Raw genomic sequence first — 19,157 nt, 5'->3', positions numbered from 1 at the left:
CAGCCCTATCAAACCAGTCCTACCAAACCCGCCCTACCAAACCAGCCCTACCAAACCAACCCTACCAAACCAGCCCTATCAAACCAGCCCTACCAAACCAACCTTACCAAACGTACAGCTGCTTCACATGAGTTTAACATCCAAACATTACTGTCATGGCTAAAGAGACTGGCTAAAGAGGCTAAAACAGAAAGTTCAAACAGTGAGAAACTGCTGGACATGACGGCTAAAGTAGCGTACAGCCCCTGAGAGAACTAAAACGACTCCAACAAATAAATATATATAATGTAGTGTTGTCACGATACCAACATCATGATGACGATACTTTTCCAAATAAAAAGAGAACACAGTTGGGGCCTTGTGGATGTAGGAGCAGCCATTGCTTCTCTCTCTAATCTGTGATTAGTATTAGCCTTTATCAACAATTTGAGTTCAGTAAGCTAAATAGCTCTCTCTCTCTCTCTCTCTCTCTCTCTCTCTCTCTCTCTCTCTCTCTCTCTCCAGAGTTTCCACGGGTGGTTTGAGTCAGTTACGCATGCTCACTCTCACATGGATGCAGACGCCGTGTCATTTACGCATGTGCATCCAGTATTCTTTTCAAAGTACACACTCGGTTGGGAGAAGATCATTTTGAAAATACGTTGTATTGACTTTTATTTTGAAGTTGTGTAGGTCGAGTATGAAGCGGTTATTCACTTGTGGATCACGGGTCGGAGCGGGGGAGCGCTCGGTTTAGGAGAAACCGGAGTGCAAAGAAAAAGAAAAAAAGATAAGAAAAGAAACCGGAACGCTGCTTTCCGCACTTCTGATTGTCCAAAACATCCCGTAACCCCGTAACCCGCCACCCCCCCACGATCGCGTAAAGAGCTGTCAGTATCTCGCGCTCACCCTCCGTCACCGACGGCTCTCCTAGAGGGATCCCCAGTCACTCGCCACGCTCCCACGTCTACAAGATCCTAAGTGAATGAAAGTGAGAAAGAGGAGCAGCCGGCCGACGCTCCCCCCCCAGAGAGACTGACGACGCTCCGCGGTGCAAATTACAACAGTGACGCTCCGCGGCGACGGGAAAAGAAAAGATACCGGTACCGGCCGGGCCCAGTATAGTATCGCTTTAAAGGCGTCACTACCGCGATACCAATAAAGTACCGGTATACCGAACAACCCTAATATATGGCAACAGAAAGTACAACAGCTAGAAGGGCTAAATACAGAACTGTGACAAAAACAACTGAAATAGCTCGTTATAGCTAAATAGCCATAGCCATAATATAGCTGATCTGTATTAAATCAATCAAAATGACATATATATATATATGATATAGTTTGGAAAACTTTCAGGCCTTTTATTTACGGCGATATGAAGGACAAACAGCAAGCCGACAAACTGTATAACTACAAAGATAAAGAAAACACTCCATCCAGGCATTTTCTTTACGAGCTTTAGCCAACCCAAGTGGAGCAGAAGGAACCACAGAAGACTTAATAAAACCTGCGCACAGGGACAACATGCAAACTGCACACAGGAAACAGCCTGGAGAATCGAACCCGAGTCGTCTTGGTGTGAGTCACCAGAGCTTAGCACTTCCTCTCTGTACCACTTTAACAAACAGTGAGACTTTCACCCACACTGAGGTTAAACTACCAGATTTAATTCAGACCTGAGAGTAAATCACATCTGGTATTCGATTCACTACAGCAGAATCCCACTGCTCCACCGACACGTTACAGAATCCCACTGCTCCACCGACACGTTACAGAATCCCACTGCTCCACTGTGACGTTACAGAATTCTACTGCTCCACCGACACGTTACAGAATCCCACTGCTCCACCGACACGTTACAGAATCCCACTGCTCCACCGACACGTTACAGAATCCCACTGCTCCACCGACACGTTACAGAATCCCACTGCTCCACCGACACGTTACAGAATCCCACTGCTCCACTGTGACGTTACAGAATCCCACTGCTCCACTGTGACGTTACAGAATCCCACTGCTCCACCGACACGTTACAGAATTCCACTGCTCCACCGTGACGTTACAGAATCCCACTGCTCCACCGACACGTTACAGAATCCCACTGCTCCACTGTGACGTTACAGAATCCCACTGCTCCACCGACACGTTACAGAATCCCACTGCTCCACCGACACGTTACAGAATCCCACTGCTCCACCGACACGTTACAGAATCCCAGTGCTCCACTGACACGTTACAGAATCCCACTGCTCCACCGTGACGTTACAGAATCCCACTGCTCCACCGTGACGTTACAGAATCCCACTGCTCCACCGACACGTTACAGAATTCCACTGCTCCACCGTGACGTTACAGAATCCCACTGCTCCACCGACACGTTACAGAATTCCACTGCTCCACCGACACGTTACAGAATCCCACTGCTCCACCGACACGTTACAGAATCCCAGTGCTCCACTGACACGTTACAGAATTCCACTGCTCCACCGTGACGTTACAGAATCCCACTGCTCCACCGACATGTTACAGAATCCCACTGCTCCACCGTGACGTTACAGAATCCCACTGCTCCACCGACATGTTACAGAATCCCACTGCTCCACCGTGACGTTACAGAATCCCACTGCTCCACCGACACGTTACAGAATTCCACTGCTCCACTGTGACGTTACAGAATCCCACTGCTCCACTGTGATGTTACAGAATCCCAGTGCTCCACCGACATGTTACAGAATCCCACTGCTCCACTGTGACGTTACAGAATCCCAGTGCTCCACTGACACGTTACAGAATCCCACTGCTCCACTGTGACGTTACAGAATCCCACTGCTCCACTGTGACGTTACAGAATCCCACTGCTCCACCGTGACGTTACAGAAAGTTGTCTTACCTCTTTTCAACCCATCCAGTGGATCGTCCAGGTGAGCTTTCGTCCTCATCTGTGACTTTTTCAGCAGAGATCGAACACAGAGAGAGAAACAAGTCCAACTACCTCATCCCATCATGACTGGAGCTCGATCGCCCGGCTGCACAACGGTGCACGACGCTCAGACCGACACCGACAGAGGAAATGTGAGAGAGAAGTGAGATCAGACTGCTGTCACAAAGCAGGCGATTGTCAGAGAGAGAGAGAGAGAGAGAGAGAGAGAGAGAGAGAGAGAGAGAGAGAGAGAGAGAGAGAGAGACGTCTGACTTCAGTCATTCCCACTCACATTCTCCTCCCAAACACAACGAGCTCCTTTATTTGCTTCGTTTATCTCAGACGAGCAGAAACTTGGAAGATAAAAGTTCCTCCAGAGGTTCAGTTTAACAAAACGACCTCACATCAACGTCGTTACTTTTGAAAACCTCAGAAATGGTGCCGCATGTTTTCCTTCCTGGACTGGTCCAGGGAGGTCCCAGAGGGTCCAGTGAGGTCCCAGAGGGTCCAGTGAAGTGTATGTGTTGTGGGGTACCAGAGTCCAGAGGTTGGTCCCTGGTTCGGGCTCGAGGTTGAGGTTGGTTTTCTCTGCAGGCTGATCTCAGAGGAAAATCTCTACAGGAAATATCTGTGCTGTTATCACTTCTGGAGCTCCGGGGGGGACGATGGGGGGGGACGCTTTCATCAGAAGGGTCGTCGACTACGATACTTTCAAGATGCTACCAAACAAGATAGAATCAGTTTCAGACTAAAGTTTCTCCTCTGATCTCCTGCAGGTTTCATTCTGTCTGATTTGATTCTTTTCTTACACAAACATCAAAGCATCAAATCTGAAAACTCAGTTTGTGTCTGTTGAACGTCCATCACAGTCCTCGAGAAGACTTTCCTCAGCATCAATGCACAAAAACCAAAAGAGGATTAGATTCAGGGAGAACGATGGTCGATCCTGAACAATCCGACTGTAGAGGAAGAGAAGAACCTCGTCACGACCGCCGACAACCAAACCTCCTTCGGATGCAACGACTAACTCACGTACATTTCTAAGAAACTGATGAATTTCAATGTTTATTGAACTTTTCTGAGGATGTTTTATTGATCTACCTGATCGATTCATTAGCAGATGATTGACCCAGGCTCCTGTTTTAACAGTTTAGATCCGTTCAGTCTTTGAATGCATCGATCCGTCAGATTCAACAAGTTCTTAGTTCCTGCTTCGATCATCTGCTGAGCCGCAGCGAATCACACGATTAAACTACCAGAAACAGTTTGGACTGAAGTTTCTGAGCTTCCTGAACAATGTTTAATGTTTCCCAGCTTATAAATAATATTAAAGGGAACCTGTTTTCACAGTGTGTACACAAAGGATGATGTGAGAGCCGCACACTTTCAGGTTTCAGTTCTTAAAGCGAAACATCGAGGGAACTTTTAGTGCCGTGTTGTAAATCCATGTGACGTCTCTAACACCACCAGGCTAGCTGACGGAGGCCTCAGCTGAACAAGAGAAGCCCTCAGAGCCTCACTCCTTCGGACAAAAGTTGCATTTGATTCTTTAAAGCTGCGTAAAGCTAAAATCTGCTTTTTCTACGAGCGAAGTGAAGGGATGAAATCTGTGTCTGCGCGTGAAACTGAAAAATGTTCCTGTTCCTCAATAACCTGTGAATAACTTCCTCCATGGTTCAGTCGGAGGGAGAAGTCGGTTCAAGCGGTGTGTGCGGTCACTTTCACCGCGGCCATTAAAGCTGAACTGCTTCCTGGCCAGAGGAAACAGGAAGTGGAAGCTGAGCAACACTTCAAAGAGAGAAGCGTGTGCTCAGTTTAAAAACTAGTGAAGTCTCACGAAGCAATATGAGAACCGAGTTCTCATCACAGCAACACGACAAGTTAGCATGTTAGCATCGACAAACGACTGAATATCAGAATTTCTCGGCCACAGAAGGAACCTGAGCAGCGCCACGTTTTATTCTCTTATTCAACTATTTGACGGAAGTGGAGTTCGCCTGTGTGACGGAGCAGCGTGTTGCTACGCTACGCTACGCTATGTCGTTCAGCTGTAACTGATTACTGAGGTGAAATAAGTTACTTAGTTACTGAAGTTTTAAGTGAGCTGGTTATTTTCAGCTGCGACGTTGTAGAGCAGTCCTGCTCACTGGGGCGTCTGTTAGCTTTTCGAGAGGGAGAGAGAAACTATTTAGCTTACTGAACTCAAATTGTTGATAAATGCTAATACTAATCACAATACTGTGGGTGCAGGCTAATGCTAATGTTGCTAAATATCATCAGGAGTCATTCTAGCATTAATGAGACACTTGTCCTCCAGTCAACAGGAGTTCAGTGAAACAGAAAACAGAGCTGCATTACACTGAACTGAGATGTGGCTAATGCTAATGCTAATGCAAACAATCAGTTCAGTAAGCATAACAATGAGTGACAGCCGCTACTGCATCGGGCGGCATGGCATGGTTGGTAGAGCGGTTGTCTCCCAATCGGAAGTTGGCAGGTTTGATTCCCATCTCTGCATGTCAACATGCCGAAGTGTCCTTGGGCAAGACACTGAACCCCAAACTGCCTGTGTGAATGCAGTGTGAGAGTGAGTGGCTGGTGGTGGTCGGAGGGGCCGATGGCACAAAATGGCAGCTTCGCTTCCATCAGTCTGCCCCAGAGCAGCTGTGGCTACATACGTAGTTTACCACCATCCAGTATGGAGGGAATGAATCATGTGATGGAAAGTGTCTTTGAGAATCAAGAAAAGTACTATGTAAAACCTAAATATTATTACTGCTAGTAACATAAAGAGAGGCAGTTAGTTCTGCAAATGCTAATGCTAAATGTAAAAGTCGAGTTTGTTAGCAATATGGCAAAATATGGCATATATGCTAATGCTAACAGTGAGCTAGGTGAGGAGGACAGAGAAAAGAAGCAGATGTTTGCTAATGCTAACTGTCTTTATAACAGAGATAAGAATAACTGTCAGGATAACAGTAGTAGATAATGCTAACAGCCGGTGGAGTGACCTGGTGTTACGACGATAAACGATGTCATATAACGCTGCGAGCTCTATTTTTGTCGGCTCCGTCGCAGCATCATTAATTCATCCTGAGCGAGCGGCTGTCTGTGAGAACCTTCTGGACTGGATCGATCAAAACGATCGGAGACTTGACTCCGGTTCACTTCCAAAAGGTTAAGTTGTTTTGTTGTAATGTGAAGCTCGTCGGCCTTCATGAGTAACGCAGCTGACCTCCAGCACCGGACCAAAATAAAACTCGCGCAAACCGCAGAGCGTCACGTCGCTCTCCCTGTGTCAATTACCGGCCGCGGTTCAGGACAAAAAGCTATTTCCACCCCAAAATATTGATTTCCCGCCGGAGGCCGGGCCGCAGCGCGAGCTTTACCTGCTCCTTACCAAACCTTTGGGGCTTCGCTGATGAATGGAAGCTGTTATTGAAACCAGCTGGCAGAACCTTCTGGACTGGTCCTGTGTGTGTGTGTGTGTGTGTGTGTGTGTGTGTGTGTGTGTGTGTGTGTGTGTGTGTGTGTGTGTGTGTGTGTGTGTGTGTGTGTGTGTGTGTGTGTGTGTGTGTGTGTGTGTGTGTGTGTGTGTGTGTGATCAGACAGGGGAGGGGCCACTGTCTCACTGGTCAAAACAGACTAAACAGAATTCAAACTCCACGAGAAAACTCCTCCGAGGCTTCAGCAGCGTCCGAGGAACCGAGGAACCGCCAAGCGGAACCACGAAACCAAAGGCAAAGGTTCCGCCCGCAGGACGAGCAGTACACCCTCCTCACCGGCACGAAGGACGCGCGTTTCCCCGGAAACCACACATCAACCAAAACGCAAAGCCACGGTCTGGGTTCAGGACGCCAAACTAGCGACATGCTAACGGAGGAGTTACGGCGGGCTTTCCACGGCACCAGGACGGTCCGCCTCGCCAGGAGAACCGCTAGCTAGCTAAGTTAGCTTGGAGGCTAATGTGCAACGTGCTCTGTTTTAATGAAGCTGCAGCCGCAGCAACACAGTAACCCGAACCACCACGCCGCCACCAGAGCTGCCATCTTTGATGAGTCAACCCTGACTCTTCAGTCACTCGGTGGACGCTCCACGGCATTGCAACGCATCCTCACACACACACACACACACACACACACACACACACACACACACACACACACACACACACACACACACACACACACACACACACACACACACACACACACGTTGTTCACACACACATGTTCTCCCTCTGCATGTTCAGGTTTCATCAAAACTCCAGTTTCCTCCACAAACATCAAGGCTGGAAATGAGACTGCAGGTGAGAATATGAAGGTTTTGTCCTGAGACGCGTTCAGAGTCACCACCCGCCAACAACACACACACACACACACACACACACACACACACACACACACACACACACACACACACACACACACACACACACACACACACACACACACACACACACACACACACACACACACACACAGCAGCAGAGCCCCCTACAAACAGGCACAAAAACTTGCTCCTCCAACAATGGTCGGGACAAAACGATTAAAGTCGACTGTTGTCATGCCGACGACGTGTCACCTCCCGTCAAGTGTTGGAGACACGAGCTCCGTCTGGGCCGAGCGCCGACCCACTTTCAGCTCAGAACTCGTTTCTCCGGCCGCGAAAACTCGCCGTCGCCCATCTGCTTCCTCCAAGGACTTCTGAACAGTCACACACACTTCGTTCAACTTCTGAGCCTCTTCATCCAACCAACAGGACGGATCACTAAGGACGGGTCACCAGGACGGGTCACCAGGACAGGTCACTAAGGACAGATCACCAGGACAGATCACCAGGATGGGTCACCAGGACGGGTCACTAAGGACAGATCACCAGGATGGGTCACCAGGACGAGTCACTAAGGACAGATCACCAGGACAGATCACCAGGACAGATCACCTGGACGGGTCACCAGGACAGGTCACCTGGACGGGTCACCAGGACAGGTCACCACGACGAGTCACCAGGACAGGTCACTAAGGACGGGTCACCAGGACGGGTCACTAAGGACAGATCACCAGGACAGATCACCAGGACGAGTCACCAAGGACAGATCACCAGGACGGGTCACTAAGGACAGATCACCAGGACGGGTCACCAGGACGAGTCACTAAGGACAGATCACCAGGACGGGTCACCAGGACGAGTCACTAAGGACAGGTCACCAGGACGGGTCACCAGGACGGATCACCAGGACGAGTCACCGGGACGGGTCACTAAAGACAGGTCACTAGGACGGGTCACCCAGTGTCCCACAGTCAGCTGTGATCGGCTGCAGATGGACAAACGGGCTGATGCAGTAAAGAAGTTTTGTTTTGAAATTTGTGCTTGTTTCTTTAAAAACTGTTTGACACAGTGAAATCCTGCGGTCCAGTCGAAGGACACTTCAGTCTGAATCACTTCACACCCACACAGTTTTCACATTCCTTGTAAAGAGTTCTGCTTTATGAAGAGAAACTCCTGATTTGTACAACAACGCCGGACCGAGTCCACTGAATGATGACGGACGGAGAAACACAATGTGAGGGATCGTCTGTGAGTCTGAGCAGTGGAGAGACAACGAGGCACAGCCAGCAGCAACCAGGGGGAAGAGAAGGTAACCATGACGACAGACACGAGACGTGACGGCCTGTTGACACCACCTTAAACTGAAAACACATCGTCTTTATGTTTCCGTTTCAGAAAACTTTCACGTTTCCATAGCAACGTTCTGAAAACCATGTTGTTAGTGTGTTAAGCCACCAGTTGGTACATGACCAGGACCAGGACCAGGACCAGGACCAAGATCAGGACTGAGACCAGGACCAGTACCAGTACCAGGACCAAGACCGAGATCAGGACCAATACCAGGACCAGGACCAGGACCAAGATCAGGACCAGGACCAGGACCAGGACCAGAACCAAGACCAAGACCAAGACCAGGACCAAGATCAGGACCAGGACCAGGACCTGGACCAAGATCAGGACCAGGACAAGGACCAGGACCAGGACCAGGACCAGGACCAGGACCAGGACCAGGACCAGGACCAGAGTTTCCTCTGTCTACAAGCAGATCAATGAGGCAGATTATTGCAGGGTTGTGTTGTGACAGAGAAATGAACCGACAGAAATCAACATTACTTTGTTTACCAGCAAATGGCGCGGTGGAGCAGCGGTGGAGCAGCGGTGGAGCAGCGGTGGAGCAGCGGTGGAGCAGCGGTGGAGCAGCGGTGGAGCAGTGGTGGAGCAGCGGTGGAGCAGCGGTTAGCGCTGTCCACTCTCACAGAGGAAAGCCTCAGTTTGGGTTCAGTTGGACTTTGAGGCATTTCTATGTGGAGTCTGAATGTTCTCCCTGCATGTTCTCCCTGCATGTTCTCCCTCTGCATGTTCTCCCTGCATGTTCTCCCTCTGCATGTTCTCCCTGCATGTTCTCTCTGTGCATGTTCTCCCTGTGCATGTTCTCCCTGCATGTTCTCCCTGTGCATGTTCTCCCTCTGCATGTTCTCCCTCTGCATGTTCTCCCTCTGCATGTTCTCCCTGCATGTTCAGGTTTCATCAAAACTCCAGTTTCCTCCACAAACATCAAGGCTGGACATGAGACTGCAGGTGAGAATATGAAGGTTTTGTCCTGAGACGCGTTCAGAGTCACCACCCGCCAACAACACACACACACACACACACACACACACACACACACACACACACACACACACACACACACACCTCCAAACCTGCCGGCTGCCCTGCGTCTGGACGGAGACACCAGCTCCTTGACAATCTGTAGGACCTGCATGCTCACGCTGGGGAGGAGGAGCTGGAGGAGGTGGAGGAGGAGGAGCTGGAGGAGGAGCTGGAGGAGGTGGAGGAGGAGGAGCTGGAGGAGGAGGAGCTGGAGGAGGAGGAACAGGAGGAGGTGCAGGAGGCGGTCGGAGGTGCCACAGGGCGGTGGCAGCCCACTCTTGCCCTCTCACCCCCGACAGCCTCCTCCCTCCGGGGCTCCACCTCGGGACTCATCTCCTGCTCCACATGGTGGAGGAATCCCAGACGACCAGCAGAGTTTCAGGTTCCTCCGGATGACGGCGTCTCAGAAGAGTTTGGTCTCAGAAGTAGATTTATAATCCAGGTTTCCAGGTTTCCAGGACTCGCTGCCACTCGAACGTCCTCGTGTCGCCGCTTCTTCTTCCTGTGAAGCAGCAGCAGCAGCTGACGGAGGCTGCTTCAGGTCCACATGGAAACTCCAGGCAGCCGCTGGAAGAGTGTGTGTGTGTGTGCTGCGTCTCTCTCTCTCTCTCTCTCTCTCTCTCTCTCTCTCTCTCTCTCTCTCTCTCTCGCTGCTGTGCAGATGAAAAGATGCTTGTTCGCCTCCCAACAGTTCGAGTGTCTCCTCCCGTCTGCACTCTCCTCCCTCACTCATCACTTGCTTCTCTCTCTCTTCCTTCCCTTCTCTCTCTCCTCCCTCCTCTCTCTCCTCCCTCACTCCTCTCTCTCCTCCCTCCCTTCTCTCTCTCTCCTCCCTCACTCCTCTCTCTCCTCCGGTCTGCAGACTCTCCTCCCTCACTCATCCCTAGCTCCACTCTCTCTCCTCCCTCACTCCTCTCTCTCTCCTACCTCCCTTCTCTCTCTCCTCCCTCACTCCTCTCTCTCCTCCGGTCTGCAGACTCTCCTCCCTCTCTCCTCCCTAGCTCCTCTCTCTCTCCTCCCTCGCTCCACTCTCTTCCCTCCCTCACTCCTCTCTCTCTCACATCCTTCAGATTCAGATTAATGAGCATGATCACTCACTGCCTGTCTCCTCTTTGTGTTGCTGACCCCCCCTCCCCCCGTGAAGCTGGGAGTCCTGCAGCAGAATGTAAAGTGAAGGAGGTTGAAGCGTTCAGTGTGTTTCAGTGTTTCTGTGTGTTTCAGTGTGTTTCAGTGTTTCTGTGTTTCAGTGTGTTTCAGTGTTTCTGTGTGTTTCAGTGTGTTTCAGTGTTTCAGTGTGTTTCTGTGTGTCTCAGTGTTTCCATGTGTTTCAGTGTGTTTGTGTTTCCGTGTGTTTCAGTGTTTCTGTGTGTTTCAGTGTGTTTCAGTGTTTCAGTGTGTTTCAGTGTTTCTGTGTGTTTCAGTGTTTCCGTGTGTTTCAGTATGTTTCTGTGTTTCCGTGAGTTTCAGTGTGTGTTTCTGTGTGTTTCAGTGTTTCAGTGTGTTTCCATGTGTTTCTGTGTGTTTCAGTGTTTCCGTGTGTTTCAGTGTTTCCGTGCGGTTCAGTGTGTTTCAGTATTTCTGTGTGTTTCAGTGTGTTTGTGTGTTTCAGTGTGTTTCTGTGTGTTTCAGTGTTTCCGTGTGTTTCAGTGTGTTTGTGTGTTTCAGTGTGTTTCAGTGTTTCTGTGTGTTTCAGTGTTTCCATGTGTTTCAGTGTTTCAGTATGTTTCTGTGTTTCCGTGAGTTTCAGTGTGTTTCTGTGTGTTTCAGTGTTTCAGTGTGTTTCCATGTGTTTCTGTGTGTTTCAGTGTTTCCGTGTGTTTCAGTGTTTCCGTGCGGTTCAGTGCGGTTCAGTGTGTTTCAGTATTTCTGTGTGTTTCAGTGTTTCCATGTGTTTCCGTGTGTTTCAGTGTGTTTCAGTGTGTTTCCATGTGTTTCTGTGTGTTTCAGTGTTTCCATGTTTTTCAGTGTTTCAGTGTGTTTCAGTGTATTTCTGTGTTTCCGTGAGTTTCAGTGTGTTTCAGTGTTTCAGTGTGTTTCTGTGAGTTTCAGTGTTTCTGTGTGTTTCTGTGAGTTTCAGTGTTTCAGTGTGTTTCTGTGAGTTTCAGTGTTTCTGTGTGTTTCTGTGAGTTTCAGTGTTTCCGTATGTTTCCGTATGTTTCAGTGTTTCAGTGTGTTTGATGATTTGTAGCCGGCTGCAGCGTGACGCCGCTGCCCGGAGGTCACGCCCTCTCACATGTTCCACAACGTCCTCGTCGTTCACTCGTCCTTTGTCTTCACTCAGGTGAGTCGGCCGGCCGTCGTCCTCCACGTTCTTCACTTTCACACTCCTCCTCCTCCTCCTCCACCTCTGACTCCTCCACCTCTCACTCGTCCTCTTCCTCCACCTCTCACTCCTCCTCCTCCTCCACCTCTCACTCGTCCTCTTCCTCCACCTCTCACTCCTCCTCCTCCACCTCTCACTGCTCCACCTCTCACTCGTCCAAGAGACGGAGGAGACAGGAGGGATTTCCCCCCCCCCCCCCTCAGAGCCAGGGGGCAGGACCAGCCCCGAAGAGAAAAACACGCTGGAACAACATGGCCACTTCCTGTCGGCCTTCCCGTGTCACTTCCTGTTTGGAGGGCGGCTGGTCGACCAATCAGGCTGCGGCGTCCTTCATGGGTAAAGTTTCCATCGTCACCTGACCGACAGTGAGCAGCTCGTCCTGAACGGGCCGCAGAATAAAACTCAGAACTAAACCGTTTCAGAAGATTAAAACTTGTTTCTTTTTATGTGGTTATTAGTTAATAACTGTTGTTATTCATGTGAATTTATTGAGTTTAAACAGACGAAATGCTTCGACATCCTGTTTCAAACTCATTTCAGTTACAAACACTCCAACCTGTCAAACATCACAGACCATAAACTTTTCACTTTACTTAAAGGAATCTATTTGTGTACTTTAATAAAGCATCTACTATTAAAAAATAAACCTTTTTTCACATATTGATAAAAAATAAATATAAGACAGTATGTAGGATCTAAAATGTAAAAAACTTAATCCTTCTACTGGAACCTGTTGGACAAACTTTACAAAACAAAGCACTTCCTGTGCCGGGACGTCGTGGGACGGGACGGGTTGTCTTGTGGTCCAACTAAAAAGTTGAGGACGGTACGGAAAGAAACCGCGACCAGCGCTACGATTTACCGTCTCCCCTCTGTTGAGGTACCGAGTACCGAGGACGGGTCTCAGGAGGAGGAGCTACAACGCAGCCGTCTGCTGATTGGTCAGTGACCAGCGTCACTCTGGACTTGGCCTCAATATTTTAATATTTCATCGGCTGTAACCCTCCTGTTGTTTACATACGCCGCTTTGCTCACTGGTTGTTTAGGGGAAACACACAACATGAACTACACAACATGAACTACACAAGGTGAACTACACAACATGAACTACACAACATGAACTACACAAGGTGAACTACACAACATGAACTACACAACATGAACTACACAAGGTGAACTACACAACGTGAACTACACTCCATGAACTACACAACATGAACTACACAACATGAACTACACAACATGAACTACACAAGGTGAACTACACAACGTGAACTACACTCCATGAACTACACAACATGAAATAAACAACGTGAACTACACACCATGAAATACACAAGGTGAACTACACGACATGAACTACACAACGTGAACTACACACCATGAACTACACAACATGAAATACACAAGGTGAACTACACAAGGTGAACTACACAAGGTGAACTACACAACGTGAACTACACACCATGAACTACACAACATGAAATACAAAAGGTGAACTACACAACGTGAACTACACACCATGAACAACACAACATGAAATACACAACGTGAACTACACACCATGAAATACACAAGGTGAACTACACGACATGAACTACACAACGTGAACTACACAACATGAACTACACAACGTGAACTACACAACGTGAACTACACACCATGAACTACACAACGTGAACTACACACCATGAACAACACAACGTGAAATACACAACGTGAACTACACACCATGAACTACACGACATGAACTACACAACGTGAACTACACACCATGAAATACACAAGGTGAACTACACGACATGAACTACACAACGTGAACTACACAACATGAAATACACAAAGTGAACTACACAACGTGAACTACACAAAATTAAATACACAAGGTGAGTAAAATTTTAGTTTAAATTGTGTTTTTAAATAGAATAAATGATCTTTTGTCTCCAGCAGCTTCAGAACATGAAGATTTCAATCAACAAAATATCTTTATGATCCTGTTTGCTCTCGTCTGGTGTGTGTGTGTGTGTGTGTGTGTGTGTGTGTGTGTGTGTGTGTGTGTGTGTGTGTGTGTGTGTGTGTGTGTGTGTGTAACGTGATATTACATTATTAAAGCTGCTCGAGCCCCGAGGCTCTGGATCCATTTCCTCCTGCTGCCGTGTTTACAGATGTAATCATAATCCTAGACTTCCTTCCTGTTACCTCACACACACACACACACACACACACACACACACACACACACACACACACACACACACACACACACACACACACACACACACACACACACACACACACACACACACACACACACACACACACACACACACACACACACACACACACACGCATCACTCACCACTGCAGGAAAGGATAGAGAAAGCAGGGAGGTGTGGAAGGACTGCATTCCAACACACACACACTAGTGAGTGTTAGCATTAGCATTAGCATGTGTGAGAATAACTAATGAGGCTCTATAATCTGAATGCTAAAGGAGGAAGATGCTCGATAATCTGATGTTATAGGAGGAAGATGCGCTATAATCTGATGGTAGAGGAGGAAGATGCTCTATAATCTGATGTTAGAGGAGGAAGATGCTCTATAATCTGGTGTTGGAGGAGGAAGATGCTCTATAATCTATAAAATGACTGACTTTCCATAATCTTCACTCTGCTGAAAACTCTCCCACGTCACTTCTCAGCATTAACAGCAGAGCTGATGGTGCGTTCGAGTGCTGTTGACAAAACTGGAACTGGAGCAGCGACTCTGCTGCGTCGTTACTCCAGAACTGACTCCGGTTCATCGTCTCACACAACAGAACAGAATCACTTTATTCATCCCAGGGAGATATTCTGGAGTTTTTCTTCAAACACTGGGAATAACGTCTGTGAGCTCGCAGCGTCATATCTGTTGATGGTTTGTCGTCCAGACCGGCGGATCATCGCCGCTACATCATCAGTGTGAGATATGGATAAAATATCGAGCTGCACGAAGGCTCGCAAACGCACGATTATCGCAGTATCAACACGCAGAATTTACACACAAAGGAAACCAGAAACACACATCAAAGGAAAAACATGAAAGTCAACTGGAATGCTGCAGGTTCAATCTCCACAGATTATCTGAATGAAAACAACCACGGATGTAAATATTAACATCGTCAACATTAGTGTTGGTTTGAAATCATGTCATTGTGGCTGCAGCTCCATTAATAAAACCTCGGCTTCCTGCCACACACACACACACACACACACACACACACACACACACACACACACACACACACACACACACACACACACACACACACACACACACACACACACACACACACACACACACACACACACACACACACACACACACACACACACACACACACACACACACACACACAGGTACCGACTCTGCAGGCCTCTGATTCTATTTTCACCCCCGAATGAAACAACGTCTCAAGAGCTGAGCGACACCGCGGGGGGGCGTTAGTGCCGTTAGCTAACATCCTCTCAAAGTCATTCCCATTGAGGTGGAGAGACGCCGCGGCTCAAGAGGAGCCCAACGTCCTTCCCAACGCCATAAGGTTACTCCCAACGCCATAACGTTACTCCCAACGCCATAAGGTTACCCCCAATGCCATAAGGTTACCCCCAACGCTATAACGTTACTCCCAATGCCATAACATTACCCCCAACGCCATAACGTTACTCCCAATGCCATAACGTTACCCCCAACGCTATAACGTTACCCCCAATGCCATAAGGTTACCCCCAACGCTATAACGTTACCCCCAATGCCATAACGTTACCCCCAACGCCATAACGTTACTCCCAATGCCATAACGTTACCCCCAACGCTATAACGTTACTCCCAATGCCATAACGTTACCCCCAACACCATAACGTTACTACCAATGCCATAACGTTACTCCTACTGCCATAACGTTACTCCCAACGCCATATTGTGGCTCCCAACGCGATAACGTTACTCCCAACACCATAACGTTACCCCCAACACCATAACGTTACTCCCAAAGCCATAACGTTACCCCCAACGCCATAACGTTACTCCGAAAGCCATAACGTTACCCCCAACACCATAACGTTACCCCCAACGCCATAACGTTACTCCCCACGCCATATTGTGGCTCCCAACTTGATAATGTTACTCCCAACACTATAACGTTACTCCCAACGCGATAATGTTACTCCCAACGCCATAACGTTACTACCAACACCATAACGTTACTCCCATTGCCATGGAGACGAGAGCACGAGGAGTCCTGATGAGGTGGAGGAGCAGAGCTACCCCCAGGGGTGAACATGCTGAGAGACGGTGTGAAAGTAACCCAGGCTGGAGCGAGGAGATGGCTTTTAATGGTCTGTCAGGTCCGGAGTGTGTGTGTGTGTGTGTGTGTGTGTGTGTGTGTGTTGTGTGTGTAGCCTGAGCCTAGCAGATGGAGACCAGCTGAGGCTTTGAGGGGAAGATAATTACCCTGGACCAACCCTCATGCCCTGAACACACTGCACGCCACCACGGGGGGGCAGATAGGAAGGGGGGCAAAGTGTGTGTGAGTGGGGGGTGTCAATCATCCAGTGAAATTTAGCTAAAAAAAAGCTTTGAGTAATGCTAATGCTAAAGTAGGTAATGCTAGGCAGCCACTTTGCTGCTTCCACATTAACTCTCTTAGTGAGACGTATCAATGACCTGCTGTGCCTCGTCAAACCGCCCGTGATGAGCGTTAACACGTGAACGGATGAGTCACCAGCATTAGTAATAATGCTCGGCTGCAGTGAAGTAATGTAGTGAAATAGTGAAGGGACTCTCCAGGAACCTCCAGTGACTCTCCAGGACCCTTCATGGACCGTCCAGGACCTTCCAGGGACTCTCCAGGACCCTCCAGGGACTGTTGTGATGTTGTGATGCAACATAAGACAAAAGCAGTTATATTCTTCTTCCTCCCTACAGCTCCTCATCCTCTCCCATTAGGAGGAAGATGCCCCGCCCTGCTCCTTCTTTCTGCCCCTCTGTGTTGTCGAGGGTAATTACAGTCATTAGCTCTGTATATCATCATCTCCAGGCGAGGGTCCGTCTATGGAAGCTCCAGGATGAAGATGAAAACAGGAAAGTTTCTTGTTAAGGCTCAGCGGCTTCAGCCTCGTTCAGGAACCACGACTTTCTTCCACAGATATAAAATTCCAGCAGGTTTCTGAGTGTGAAAGAAAAACTTCTCACAATCATGAACTTTACCTTCTGATCAACATTTCTTTTCTTGGGAAAACCAAGACTGCGGCCCCCTCCCTGCCCTCTGATTGGTCCGATCATCACAGTGAACCAATCGCTGGTCATTTCCTGTAGCAGCTACATATATATATATATATATATATATATATATATATAACTTTTTATTTGACCATTTTCAAATTTTAGTTATAAACAATAATAACAATAACACCAACTTACAGCAAAAACAATTTCAAACTAAAATAATTACAAAACAAAAGGGGGAGGTTTTCCATGTTTTTTTTAAATAGTCCGTTGTGGCGAGGATTTGACCTTGGATACAGTCCATTTCTCTGACTCTCTGACTCTCAAGCAAAAAGTCCATTTTTCCAATGTATATATTTCCTATATGTCCAGCCATTGTCGAGGTTTTGGGGCGTCGCTGTTCAGCCACTTTCTTTGTCAGGGTCTTTTTGATAGCAATGGTCAAGAGGCTGAAAGAGTTTTTAGGTTGAACTCTCATGAATATATTGTTTTACGATACGCCGATGATGTTCACATCTATTTGACCACGAGATTATCAGATTAAAGGTGCAGGGTTTGGTTGACATATATACATTTATATCACACAGTGTCAGAATCACACACACCTGTTGTGTGTGTGTGTGTGTGTGTGTGTGTGTGTGTGTGTGTGTGTGTGTGTGTGTGTGTGTGTGTGTGTGTGGCAGCGTGTGCAAAAAGACAAGGCAGTAATCGGGTTAAACCTCTCAGCTCTCCCTCTTCAGCAGCGTCGGCTTAATCCAATCACCTTCCAGTAAACGCCTCACATGTGCTGGTTGCTCTAGTAACCCCCCGCCCACACACACACACACACACACACACACACACACACACACACACACACACACACACACACACACACACACACACACACACCGACCCCCTGATACACACACACACACCCTCTCAGCCCAGCAGAGAGAGAAACCCCCAGCCGGGGGTGAATTGAGGGGGGGCCTCCCATTTAAAGTGAGCTGAGCAAAGAAAACATGGAGGTCGGGGTGGGGTGGGTGGGTGGGGGTGGGGGGGGGGATTAAAGAGCCAGTCAATCTGTGAGGGGCGGAAGAAGGAATAAAGCCTTTCTGCTGCTCAGCAGGACCAGACGGAGAATGTTCACACAGGCAGCATGAACGACAGGAACTTTTAGGCCCCGCCCACAAGAGCCCAAACCTTCTTTTTTCTCCCCGGCGTTCTCCTAAAAAAACTTCCGTCCACACGTCACCATGAACACGGCTCAACTCGAGGCTTCAGGTAGTACATATACCTGGCCTTTAGGGGCGCTGTGACTCACCAAATACACCGAAAACGCAGAAGAAGAGACGGAGAACGTAGAGAATTAGAAGTAGACTCCTGCTTATAGACTTGTATATAACTTTGTTTCTATAGATCTGCTCCTCCTGCTGCGAGCTCAGTAGGTTCTGCAGCGCCACCTGGAGCTCGTAGTCCCTGATTGTTGTGGTTTTTAGATGATGTCACGGACCTCCGTGTGGAGGAGAGGGGTGATGACATCATCTTTCTTGCCACAGATGATCGTCTTTGCCGTCCACACCCCAGCACACACTGGGTTTTACAATTTACACACTCTGGGACCCGTGTTAAAAAAATAAAACGTTTTCGTGCTTCTAAAACGCCTCGTGTGGCTGATCGGCCCAAAAGTGCTGGTTCAGGAGAACCTGCTCGTGTGGACGGGTCGCAATCGGTTGAAGAGACGAGACGAAGTCTCTCCAACAGGAAACGCGGTTAGGTTTACGTACCACAGTTTCTTTCAAAACAAAGCTTCAAACTTTACTGTTGACTTGAGTTTCCAACTTGGACCTTTCTTGTTGGATCTTAAATCTAAACCCTTCACACCTTCAGGATGTAATGAAGCAGCGTCCAACACCTCGGAGCCCAGAGGTGGAAACCAGACGGGCTGAAGTGGGACATCAGCTCGGTACAGATTAAACC

General features: G+C 48.3%; 1 protein-coding gene across 1 annotated transcript in view; it reads right to left on the bottom strand.

Moving 5' to 3' along the window:
• Positions 1 to 2,965, bottom strand: part of usp6nl (USP6 N-terminal like) — a 29,000-nt gene extending 26,035 nt beyond the window's left edge. The window contains 1 exon segment of the mRNA XM_080492299.1: positions 2,873 to 2,965. Coding sequence (XP_080348425.1) covers positions 2,873 to 2,921 — 49 coding nt within the window. The 5' untranslated portion in view covers positions 2,922 to 2,965.
• Between the last annotated feature and the right edge of the window lie 16,192 nt (positions 2,966 to 19,157).

Source organism: Lipophrys pholis (assembly GCF_963383615.2).
Source record: "Lipophrys pholis genome assembly, chromosome: 22".
Taxonomy (NCBI): domain Eukaryota; kingdom Metazoa; phylum Chordata; class Actinopteri; order Blenniiformes; family Blenniidae; genus Lipophrys; species Lipophrys pholis.
Note: the sequence above shows the minus strand (reverse complement) of the source record. Positions and strands in the feature narration are given on the sequence as shown.